The 13,346-nt window shown below is 41.9% G+C and overlaps 1 protein-coding gene across 3 annotated transcripts in view; it reads right to left on the reverse strand.

Moving 5' to 3' along the window:
• The window catches only part of LOC114663006 (protein shisa-9-like), a 232,608-nt gene that overhangs the window by 189,560 nt on the left and 29,702 nt on the right, over nucleotides 1-13,346 (reverse strand). The window contains exon 2 of one of the 3 annotated variants that reach the window (XM_051934456.1): nucleotides 6,269-6,681. The exons of 1 other annotated variant lie outside the window; for it this stretch is intronic. In XM_051934456.1, coding sequence (XP_051790416.1) covers nucleotides 6,269-6,681 — 413 coding nt within the window. Of the gene's footprint in view, nucleotides 1-6,268; nucleotides 7,248-13,346 lie in introns of those variants that run through there. One more of the 3 variants, XM_028816768.2, reaches the window with a different exon arrangement.

Below are 13,346 nucleotides of genomic sequence, written 5' to 3' on the forward strand. Positions count from 1 at the left end.
AAGAAGGACAAGAGCAGACTGGACTTGCACATTACACTCAGGTCTTTTGATGTGTGCAACAAACTGCTTAAAATGTTCTACCAGTCCATAGTAGCCAGTGTGGTTCTCCACACTGCAGTCTCCTAAGGAGGCAACCTGAGCTCAAAAGAAGCACAATGTCTGAACAAACTTATCAAGAAAGCCTGCGCCATCACAGAGTGAACCCTGATTCTTGTGGAAAAAAAGGCAAAATTGGACACCATCATGAAAAGTCCCTTCCATACCCACCAGGAGGCGCTCTCTCTTGGAGCAGTTTTTAGTCACAGGCTCACTCCACCACAATGTGCTAAGAAGCGCCTTTGGGGGTCTTTTCTGCCCACTGCTATCAGGCAATTCACTGCTTCCACCTGATGTACTTGTTAAGTTTATTTATTTACTTATCAATCGATTGGCTGTAATATCTGTCTGGCGAGTACATATCCTTGTCTTTTATGTTTCTGCTACTATATGCATTTGAATTTTCCCCATGGGATTAATAAAGTTGATCTAATCTAATGAACCATTATTGTTAAGAGTGCAGTTTATTAATGAGGGACTGTAAAACCACAGTAAACTGGAAAATACAAAGAAGCTGTGCTTGTGCGGAATTTCGGCCCAGCAAGAAGTTAACTGCAGTTATAGAATCCAATCACACACAAAAAGAACAAATTCTAGACTCAGGAGAGCAGACCAATTCATAAAGAGGTAATGAAGATGACAGCATTTAAAACCACATAAATATCTGTTTTCTTAACCTTAACTCATCATACAAATACACCCACAGGCTTATTGTGTACAAAAACAGAGCCGCTTTGGGGCTTCTTTGGAATTTTATGCTTTACTGGTGAATTTAACTATAAATTATCAATATGTGAGATAAACTACACAAGGCCAGATTTTGCAGAATGGATCCGTCGAGTGTTGTTACGACCTCTTTAAACTCAGTCAAGGATTACAATAAATAAAAATGCCAGCCATGCCTTGAAAATTAGGAGTCTGTGTTTGTAAAGGTGAATATTGAGAGCGCTGTGTGCAATACACACATTTTGAAAATAATTTATTTTCAAAGCTTAACCTAAAATGTTCTTTCTTGACGTTATTTGTAATATCACTTCGTTCTCCGATTTACCGGGCAGCCACTTTTGAACTTTTAGCATTCGGTTTCTTCTCGATGCCTATTTGCGGATTTTTAAAAAGGTTACTAATAAGCATTAATTAAAGCAAACATGTCCTCCTACTTGCTTGCAAAATGACCGAGCGGTTAATGCCACAGATGCAGGTTTCTCTCGGCTTGTCTCCACGCGGCCGTTTGCGCCTCTTGCACATTTGTCATCTCGCAGGCTGAAGGCGGAGAGGACGCGACATTCGTGGGCGACCCGCCGAGCGATCGTTAATTACGGACGCGCAGACTCCGACCACTGACCTGCGCTCACCCGTCTTCAAGTCGCCGAGTCCGCTGGTTACTTACTTTATAAAGCCAAAGACACTAAAGCCCGACCCATTATTTCTTGTACCAATCATTTTAAATGTAAATTCGGCCACGGAATCGATTTAATGGCTGCTTTACGTTTCTCTAACCTTTTTGTTTAGCAGATTAATACATTTTATGGATATTTACGATTGCGTGTTGTGAAGCTTTTGGACCATAAAATACCAATTCTTTGTTTAATCACTGTCGCATGTGATGGGTTCATGTCATTATTCGCTTTCAGTGTGCAGTTGGCACGGTCTGCCAGTGTGTGCCCCGAACTTTCTCCGCGATTACTATTCTAAAGCGAGTGCGCCTGCGTACTCGTGCCCTGAGCTCCATCATCGTTTTTCCCCCCATCATGCTGCCCGGCTAGGTTTCTGCCCTGACACTAAATGAGATTATGCAAACTGAAGAATGAACAGGCGCTCCACAGGCTTCTGTCCTCCGTGTTCGCCTCTGACCCTGCAGCCAATCACATCTCTAACTCCATCACTACACTCCATGATGACAGCACCATCACTGGTCTAGCCACCATCAATGATGGGACAGCTTACACAGAAGAGATGTACCTGCTTATTCTCAATGGTGGAACAGCAACAATCGCATACTTAATGCTGGCAACACCAAGGAGCTGTTGATAGACTTCAGGAATGAGAAAGCAAACCACATTGCCATCTACATTGGAGAGGAAGCTGTGGAAAAAAGCAATGAGCTTTAAGTTCCTTGTATTAACAATCACTGATGAACTGAAGTGGGCACAACACATTTTGGCTGTAGCCAAGGCAGATTACTAACGCCTCTGCCTCCTCAGATTCCTGAAGACAGCTCACATTTCTTCATCTCTTCTTAAAAACTTCTACAGGGGCACAATGGAGTCCATCCTCACTGCATTTCATCCTGGTATGGCACCTGCTCGGCTCAAGAAAGCAAAGCACCAAAGAGGAGTGATGAAGACGGCACAGAATATTACTGGGACTCGAATTGCCTTCTGTTTAGGGCACATAAGACATTTGTTGAAGTAGAAAGGAAAAACAGCCATCCTGAACTGCTGCTTTTCACTCCCCTCCTGTCTGGCAAAGCTTACAGCACCACTTGGGGCTTTCACACCAGCAGATTTAGTGACGGTGTATTCCCACAAGTCATAAGGTTTATGAACAGTCAATCAGAAGAACAAATACTGTAATATAACAAGCAGTGTGTATAAATATCCATCCAAGGACATGAGGAAGCTGGAGCCTATCCCAGCCAGCACCAAGTACAAGGCAGGAAAGTGGCAATGGCCAATTGCAGGGTGTACACACACACACACGGGAAATGTAGCATCGCCAGTCCACCAAACCTGGAGAAACCCATGTGAACAGGAGGAGAACATGCAAACACCACACAGAGGACTTGAGCACCAGTCCCCTTCTTGCAAGGCACTGTGCAGCCCTCTCTTTTTATCTTGAATATAAATGGAAGTGGGCAGCACAGTGGTGCAGTGGGTAGTGCTGCTGCCTCGCAGTTGGGAGACCTGGGGACCTGGGTTCGCTTCCTGGGTCCACCCTGCATGGAGTTTGCATGTTCTCCCCGTGTCTGCCTGGGTTTCCTCCGGGCGCTCCGGTTTCCTCCCACAGTCCAAAGACATGCAGGTTAGGTGGATTGGCGATTCTAAGTTGGCCCTAGTGTGTGCTTGGTGTGTGGGTGTGTTTGTGTGTGTCCTGCGGTGGGTTGGCACCCTGCCCGGGATTGGTTCCTGCCTTGTGCCCTGTGTTGGCTGGGATTGGCTCCAGCAGACCCCCTTGACCCTGTGTTCGGACTCAGCAGGGTTGGAAAATGGATGGATGGATAAATGGAAGTGGGTGTGTCTGTCTGTCTGTCCCGGGAGTGAGAGGTGGAGTCAGGGTGAGGGCTCCGCCTCCAAGGAAACACAAACTCGCTGAGCCGCTAATAACACAAGCGAGGCCAGCATGTCAGCAAAATGAAACCTCAGAGGAACGACACAAAGTCGCTTAGCCGCTAACATCGGAAAAAACGGTATCCCTTTTACTTTTCCTCCCGCTGCTAATGCACAAACGAGGCGACCATGACGGCACAATGAAACGTCCTAGGAGAGAGATGCCCAGAGTACTTTTTTCTGACAATTTTAACAGTTTCTAGGACCCTGGGCTTTTTACAGCACGGGCTTACACAGCTAATATACATATCTACTCTCTCTCTATATATTGCATATAAAATCCTTAGCCTAAAAGTGCAACAATTTTATGTGACTTTTTAATGTGACTTTTTTGTCCATTTTTAAATTATAAACTAAAAAATTTCAAGAACTCACATCCTGTGAGACGAGACTTTGTGCCAAGAGATTTAACCACGCCCGGGGGAGGAAATAAAAGACAAAGAGTAGAACAGCTGCTGTACAGGCTTTTAAATGTTCAAAGTGCCACGCGAGATGCAGATCACACAGCACAAGCAGCTGATCGAGCAAAGAGGAGGTACAAAAAAAAATAAAACTATTTGCTTCCCATTGTATCACCGTTTAAGAGGGGGTTTCAGAGGAGCAACCGCATCTCCTTGGGGGGCATTCAGTCCCCCTTTTCACAACGCGAGTGGCAGAGATGTGAAGTAGTGCAAGCCGAGGGGGGTTGGCGAGCAAAGCAAGCAAGGAGGAACCCACTTATATATATATATATATATATATATATATATATATATATATATATATATACACACACACACACACATTAGAAAAAAAAATATATACTGGATTTTGTTGCACACAAATGCTTAGCAGGCCACAGATGACCACTGACCACACCCCCACCTCTGAGTGAAGCTCCTCCCCTTTCTGGGATGTTTCCTATGCATTCAGTCCTCCGGCCAAAGCTGGGCGTTCATTTTGAGACTCAAATGCACAACAAGATGAGGCCATATATAAGAAGAACCGAGATAAAAATGACAAACTATCGTTTCTGTTCATTTTGATTTTGCGTTCATTATTTTGTTGAAAGGGGATAATTGCCAGGCTGGTACCCGAACCTTTGAACCCATGTCCAACACAATGAGGGGTGGCCAAAAGTAGGTTTATAGTTGTAAGTACGTGAGGCTGGGAACTTGAGCACTTACGACATTGTACTTAAGTGCACGGTGCCAATGTGACATTCATTTGAGTTAATAAAGCTATTGTAATAATCATAACCTGCATCTCTTTTTCCATACGAACATCTGTAAACCTACTTTTGCTCACCACTATATATTAAAGTTGAATGTTGTAGAACTGTGAGTATATATTTTATGGGGGGTTACTCCAGGTGTTCCAGGGAAATTTAGGATAGATGGATTGGAGATGCTTTTATATATACTGTATACACACTCAGTATAAAAAAATAAAGTATGTACTGCATGTATACTGTTTGTGTCTATGTACTGTATGTAGGTATATTATATGTATATATACATATTTTATACCTATCCTAAATTTCTTTGGAATGTGTGAAGAAACTGGAGCACTTAGAGTATACCAATACTTTTACACACGCATATATATTATATATACACACACTATACATATTTTTGTATATTCACACACACACCTAGTATACATACATATTACATACACACACAATATTATATATTACATGCTATATACACATTATTTAATTTACTTATTGATTTTTTGTAACTGTTTTAAAGACATATGCAAGTCAGTATTTCGTTGCACCGAGTACACATGCAGGACAATAAACTTATCTTGGCTTGAATAAAAGCGACTCATATGCTGTAGTAGGGTTGAGGTTTTTTTCTACTATCTTAATAATGCAACATCCATTTTTCAGGGGGACAAAAACAAAAGTGCTCTATTTGGAATTTTGACTCCATAATTGACATTACTGTATTTAATTTAATACAGTAATGTAATTAATTCACTCCACCCATCAATTGTCTTTTCATTTTCTCATGACAGCACAATGGTGCAGTGGTTATTTACTCACAATAGGGAGGGGGTGGTCTTTTTCCTTCTCTCGGGGTCTAAATGTTCTTTTCTAGGCACTCAGTGACATGCCCACTGAACCCTTTAAACTGGCATGGCATGAGGGTGTGAGGTGGGATGTCAGCGAGTGTTCCCTGTTATGGACTGGTTCCCACCTTACGCCTGATGCTGCCAGTTATTCTCCATTTATTCACCCATTGTGTAATCCTGTCCTCACCAACAAAGGGTTGCAGAGGCTAAACTGGCAGCACGGGGCACAAAGCAATGAGAAGTTGTGAACGGGATGCCAGTCATCGCTCAGTCAATCCAAGCCAGTTTAGAGTCACCAGGGCTGATATTTGGAATATGAGAAGGTAAAAATTCGTGCAGCAACAAAGAGAACTTCTAAACCCTGCAGAGGTTATGACACTTTAGGTTTTCACAAAATTGCCTTTGAGGCTTTAGAAATAAGCACAGAGCTTCATCGTCCGATAGAGTCACACCATGCAGTGACAATATACAGTTGGCTACAAAAGGGGTTTCTATTTCTATTTTAAATCAATTTCATTTTAATATTATCTATCCTCTCCTTTAGCCAAGTTTGCATTTCAGATGCTTTGCATTCCAAAATTCGGAAACAAAACACGCAAAAGCATCACTAGTTTCCATTCAGCTGTCTCAAGTGATTCTAGCTGTGAAATTGCCACTTTTATAACAAAAAGACTGCCAGCCATCCTAAAACAGAGACATAGCAAGAAACCGTTTGATCAAATCCACAGTCAGTTAGTTAGGACGCCCCACCCAAAAACAGAGGAGGAAGTTGACAGTCCTACCTTGAAGAGGTCATATCAGTCTGTGGGCCTTGAGACTTCTCCAACCCAAGCTTGGTGAAAATCCCCACTAGGACCATAATTGCCACCACCCCGCAGATAACATACACAATCATATTCGTCCGGTCTCTGTCTGGGTCATTGTGAATTTCATTTATAGGGGCTGGGGGTTTGCCCGTGTTGGCCCAGTTTGGAGTATCATAGTTGGAGCAGGCCTTCTGGTTCAGTCGATCGTGTCGAAACTGACAGCAGAACCTGTAGCCGCATGTGCCACAGCAGTATAAATACACCCCTACACTACAGTTAAAAGGGGGGTCCCACTGGCCCATGACATCATAGTAGCCTCTGCATCGGCTACCCATCGGTGGGTCCAAGAGGTCAGTTTCTGGGGTGGGTATGGTTGCTTCTGTTGGAACCTGTGTTTGGTTAACTGGTATGTCAGGATCCATCTCTGCGTTCTTGGAATTCTGCACTAAAGTGACCAGCGTCCATAAAGAGAACAGGCTGACCCACAGGACGTAGCTCAGGATCTTGCTGCTCACAAAGTAATCCATCTCTCTGGCCATTCAGGAACACAATGTGGACGAGTGGACGGCGGCGCTTCCTCAGCGGCTGTTAGTTAACTGGCTGATTGGATGGACTTTATAAGCTGATGTGCATAAATAAATGTGTTGAAATTAAAAGTCTTTTTTTAAAAATATAATGTAAATTGCAACCAAAATGATCCGCTCTTGAGGAGTAAAAAGTTTTAGGAAAATGTCATCTTTTAATGGAAAGCAAATGAAATCAGTTGCTCAGACCTCATTTACCTTCTCCCCAACAACGAATAGGGGGTGTGGCTGCTAAAAAGCTAACGCCAAATCAAGTGAGCTGCTCCACTGTGACAAAAGACCGCAAACATTCTAAATCACGCCGTTTAAGCGCACGGCAGCATGTGCGCGCTCTTGGCTTTCTTGCTTCGATGCGCAGCTCAAAAAAATAAATAAATACAAATAAAAATAAAAAGCCTCCAAAGACCGAAAAAAAAGAACTAACAAGTGCCAAAATAGTCATCGGCGAGACGAGCTCTCAGTCCCCGCTGTCTCTTAACAGCTCGCAGCCGAAGCTTAAGAAAAAAAAAGAATATCAAAGAGGCTTAAATGCGCAGCTTCTTCTCTCTGCCCGCCGTTAGTTGCAAAAGGCCAACAACAAAAAGTGAAGAGAACGCTTTCAAAGGAGACGTCGGGAAGTCGCCCGGTCCAAGTAGCAGCCCCCCGACTTGGCTGGTTGATTTCTGGGTCCGCTTCACGCCACCCGTGCAGGAGGCGCACTCAGTATTCAAGTGAGAAGAAGTGCGCTCCGGGGTCGGTGCGGTTAGAGTTAGAGTTGCTGACTCTCTTTTGGGGTCTCTCTTTCTTTTTGTTGTTGCTTCTGTCCACAGCGTCTCCTCTCCAGCGAGTGACTGTGCCTGTGAACGGAGCTGCGCGCACAATCCCGGGAAGCATCATCTCCAGCCCCCCTCCGCCCCCCGCATCGCCCCGCCGGCTCCGTCTTTCTCTCCTCCTCTTTTTGCCTCTCTCTGTCACTCTCTCTCTCTCTCTCTCTCTCCGTTTCTCGCTCACTCCCTCTTTGTCTCCCATTCCTACTGTTCATCACTTTATATCCGTTTATTCCCCGTCCTCCTCTGTTGCTCGCTCCCATCTGCCCTTTTCATTAACACACCGTGCCACTTTTGTCTTTTCTGTCCGCTTCTTCTTCTTCTCTTGGATTCTAAGTTTATTTCTCGCACATCGCTCTTTTTTCACCATCCTGTTTGCCTTCTATTTAGATTTTATTTTCCTTTTTTTTTCTTTTGTAAGACTTAGGAATCATTATAGCTATTTTCTCATTCTCTCCACGGCTGATTCTTACCTGATTAATTCTGAAGTGATTCGAAAGGTTCAGGGAATGCTCAGTCCAATCGAAGTGCACCGTTAAAAAAATACGGTGCCAGAGTGGATCTACAGAGAAGAGACCCATCCGCATGAAGGTTCCAGAAAGAAACTTCATTAATTTAGATCCGCAACCTGCTCCTTACAGTAAACCGCTATGAACATATGGTAACAGGTTTATGAAATACTTGTGATTTTAAAAGGACTCTTGCTGCATATGGTAAGACAGGATAAGGTCGGGTTTACTTAACTTAGCGTCCTGCCAGGTCGCCTACCAGACATTATGGCCCTGTTCACACCGGCGTTCAGATCTTGTTAAATGAATGCGCTCTGGATGCTTAAGTTGCGTTTTGTTGTGGCTATTAATTGACTTTAATACAACGTTGCATTTTCGTTCATTTGCCTGGTAAATGCCAACCTGCAGCCCAGATTGTAGTTTCGTGTGTTTACCTATGGGGAATAGTTATCGGGCAGTCCAGAGTGCTTTTAACCTGTGGGGTTTAAGGTTCATCCTTCGATGTATTCATGAAATATGGATCAGTTGGGCGGCACGGTGGCGCAGTGGGTAGCGCTGCTGCCTCGCAGTTGGGTTCGATTCCTGGGTCCTCCCTACGTGGAGTTTGCATGTTCTCCCCGTGTCTGCGTGGGTTTCCTCCCACATTCCAAAGACATGCAGGTTAGGTGGATTGGCGATTCTAAATTGGCCCTAGTGTGTGCTTGAGGTGTGTTTGTGTGTGTCCTGCGGTGGGTTGGCACCCTGCCCGGGATTGGTTCCTGCCTTGTGCCCTGTGTTGGCTGGAATTGGCTCCAGCAGACCCCCGTGACCCAGTGTTCGGATTCAGCGGGTTGGAAAATGGATGGATGGATCAGTTGACTTTAATAGACTGGAAGACTGACCCCCCCCTACGGTGGCTCTGATGGGCAAAACACAAACAAATTCAACAACAAACCAAATGAAAAAACAAAATAAAAAAAACACAATGAAATTAATTAATATACAGTATGAAAACATGAAGTTAACAATAAACTTAGCAAATAATGAGAGCATGAAATTAACCAAAAGAAAGAACGTGAAATACACAAAAACGACAGCATGAAATTAACATTAAGAAGCTGCAGCATATAATCAACAAAAACTGAAAACGGAAGTGAACTTTACAACGGAAACAGCATTTTGAAAACGGAAATGTCCACACCGGAAATGGGATTTTCAGAACGAAATTTGTGCAACGGACTAATCTTCAACTGATGACATTTAAAGGTGAAATGCAGAATATGCTGTATTTTTAAACGTATATATTATACTGTATACGTGCAGTGTGGCGACTGCAAGGGTCTGTAAACGTTTATCTCCTGAGCATTCAACGTGTTAAGTGCGGGAAAGTCCACTTCAGCGAAGGGTGTTCATGGTTGGTTGTAATAACTGCCCAGATTTCATACGAAACGACGAACATATACTGGTTGTTCTTGTTAAATAAATGCCCTTCACAACTACTACTTTGTGACTTCATGGTAATTAAAAAAACGAAAATGTTTCACAAACTTTTAAAATAAAAATGTCAAACTTGAACTAGATAACTGCGGCTACTCCTTGTCATGTCGGCTTCTTCTTACTCTTCGCGAAGTGTTATTAATAGGATATTTTCTTATCATAAAGTTTCGAATGCGAAAACGCGCATGGATTTCTTTCTCTTTATTTGGTTGTGGGTCGAGTGTGCAAACACGTGGTATTGCAAACACGGGAGGTATGGACGATGCGGTAGGTGGCTTTGGGTCCCCAACGAGGTCACATCACAAAGTGTCCGTTGTCATCCATCAACTGAAACAGAGAAGTCCTGCTATTGGGTTTGCCATTCATTTTACTGTTTTGTTACAAATGCTTTACTTCTTCCTGTAACAAACATTCTCATTCTCCAAAGGCAGACAATGTTTTGTCCCTACTGTGGCAGTCAGCTGGGCACGGGCGCAGCGCCAGCATTTTATTCCACCTGTGGGCGATCACTTGCCTTTCTGCCGTCAGGTGACCAATCGTCCGTGGCGCTGGGAGGACCACCAACAGGTAACATGTCTCTTGCATTTTACTGTTTTCTCTTACCCTGCAATTAGCATGACATGATCATACAAAATATGGTAAGTGACAAACTGACGCATAAGCCGTAAATGTAATTTATTTTTATTTTAGTCCGTGGGAATGAACACACACTTTTGGTCACCGATTGGATTACGCAGTACTTCTATGCAGGATACAAATATGAGGTCATTCAAGATTTTTTGAACATTTATCATGGAATAAGTATGTGTTTAAGAAGTTTGAAAATGCACCTGAAAGAACTGGGATTATCAAAACGTAGGAATTACTCCAATATAAGTCAAGTGCGTTTGGCCATGGAGATCGAGATACAAGGGCCGGGTCAGCTTCTTGGATATAGATTGATGCATCAAGTGTTACTGCAGAAATATAAACTGTGCGTGAGGCGACGTGATGTCATGAATTTGTTGTCTGAAATGAATCCGTCTGCAACTTCAGCTAGGAGGACAAGGAGATTTGTTTGAAGAGTGTACCACTCACTGGGTCCAAACTACGTTTGGCATGTAGATGGATATGATAAATTAAAGCCTTACGGCATAGCGGTAAGCGGGTGCATCGATGGCTTTTCAAGAATGATTTTATGGCTTTCATGCTGACCAACGAATAATAACCCAGCAGTAACTGCAACAAATTATGTGCTTTGTGTAGCAAAATTTGGGATTGTACCAATGAGACTGAGGACGGATTGCGGAACAGAAAACACCTTGATAGCAGCAATGCAGTGCACGTTGCGCTCTCAAGGACATGAGCACTTCGCTGGTGCAGCTAGCCATGTTTATGGTACTTCTGTAATGAAACAGAGAATAGAATCCTGTGGGCACATTTCAGAAAGCAACGGTAAGAATATTTATGTATATATTTTGGTATAGTAAGTGTAGTCGTAACTTACTAACTGCAAAATGTTTAGAAATAATGTTAAAAAACAGCTTGCCCCTACATCAGATAGTTAATTTATATTAAATGTGTAACTGCGTGCAGTTTTCCAGTCCATAACCTTTTCAGTGATATATTTTACTGATTGCCCTTCACTGAAAGCTTAATTACACCAGTAAACAAAACCATTTATAGAACGCAATTAAAAATTGCATCCAAAGCTATATTTAAGTAGCTCTTGCATTTTATTTCATTCAGGTCACAGTTCTGGATGGAAGTCCTGGTGGATTGGAAAGATTCTGGCCATTTCAATGGTAGCCATCAGCATAAATGTTTGCTGCGCTTTGCTTTTCTTGAATTGACGCAAAAGGATTTGAATGAATTTAAAGATCTCTGGACCCAACATAGAATTAGACCCTCGAGGATGTCAGTTTGTCCTTCTGGAATTCCCAATGAGATTTTTAGCCTACCACATAGGTATGAATAAATGGCTTTATGTAAAGCAACAGTTTTCATTCCATTTAGAATAATTCGAAAATATAAAAAAAATGTCTTGCCAGGACTAAGTTTTCTTTGTTTTTAATCATCGGTAAAAGTAAAGAGCTAAGTTTGTACGGGTAGAGAGACAGATTTTAAAATTGTAGGATTCATTTTAAGAATGTTCAAGTTTCGACTACACAGAACTCAATTAATTGTATAGACTTCTGAATATATGTTTTTTTTTTTTCTTTTAAACATATTACTTATTGTCTAGATTCCAATCAAGAAACTTCGGATACGTTGTTTCAGAAGAGAAGCTTCATCAACTGGCAACACAATGCAAGGAAATTTGCAATTGTGGAGATGAAACCATACAGGAATATTTAGATCTCATAAAGCAGCAGTACAATTTACAAATTCCACACACATGGACATCTGCTGTAGAATTATTTTTGAGGCTAAAAGAAATTTGTAATATCTGAATATTTTGTAGTATGTATCAATGTGGTTTGTTTTTTCTTGTATGTCGCAAAGTACTAGTACTTCTCACTTATTTTAGCTAATATAGTAACACTTTATATTTAAATAACTATATTTTGGGTATTCACTTTCCTGAGTGCATTTTTTGATCTTGCATAATTTAAATTAGTTATTCCAGCACCATCAAGCATGTACCAGAAACCACCTCAGGACTTGCAAATTGAAACACTAATTGAATTGATTTGAATTAACCTTCACAACCATGAAATGTAGTTGCTATGAATCTGTCTGTGTTCCAGCTACAAATATAACAGTAAAAAGACATCAGTGATAAACATTTAATCTTTCGACAGTAGATGCACCAATAGTGACAATATAGTTACAATATACAATAAACACATGATAAAAACATAACTTGTAGAATTTCATTTTCACTTTTTTCTCTATAGGTCTTAAGTAAAAGCTGGTGGAAAGCAGTAGAAGGCTGGGGGGCAACAACAGGTAATAATAATAATAATTCATTACATTTATATAGCGCTTTTCTCAGTACTCAAAGCGCTATCCACACAGGGAGGAACCGGGAAGCGAACCCACAATCTTCCACAGTCTCCTTACACTACCACTGCGCCACCTGTGAGGTTTTGACTAATCGGGAAAGAATGCAAATATAACAATGGTTTCTACAACCCCAAATCAGAAAAAGTTGGGACAGTGTGGAAAATGTGAATAAAAAAATGAAAAAAGCACGTTATAAATTCTCCTCAAATTTTATTTCATTGCAGACAGTATGAACACAAGATAATTCATGGATTTTTTTTGTCAACATCATTTGATTTGTAAATAAACATCCATTCTTGCCATTCAGGCTTGCGACACATTCCAAAAAAAGTTGGGATGGGGGCAATTAAGGGGTAGTAATGAGGTATAATAACTAAATAATGATGTGATTTGAAACTGGTGATGTTAACAGGTGATTGCAATCATGATTCGGTACAAAAGCAGCATCGAGGAAAGGCCTACTCCTTTAGGAGCAAAGATGGGCAGAGGATCGCCAGTTTGCCACCAAGTGCGGGCAAAAATCTTTGAAATGATGAAGAAAAACATTTCTCAAAGACAGATAGGAAGAGATTTAGGCATTTCTCCCTCTACAGTGCATAACATAGTGAAAAGAATCAGGGAATCTGGAGAAATTACCGTGCGCAAAGGCCAAGGGCGCAAGCCTAAACTGAATGGCCGCGATCTCCGAGCC

This window comes from Erpetoichthys calabaricus, chromosome 12 (assembly GCF_900747795.2).
Source record: "Erpetoichthys calabaricus chromosome 12, fErpCal1.3, whole genome shotgun sequence".
In the NCBI taxonomy this organism is placed as follows: Eukaryota; Metazoa; Chordata; class Cladistia; order Polypteriformes; family Polypteridae; genus Erpetoichthys; species Erpetoichthys calabaricus.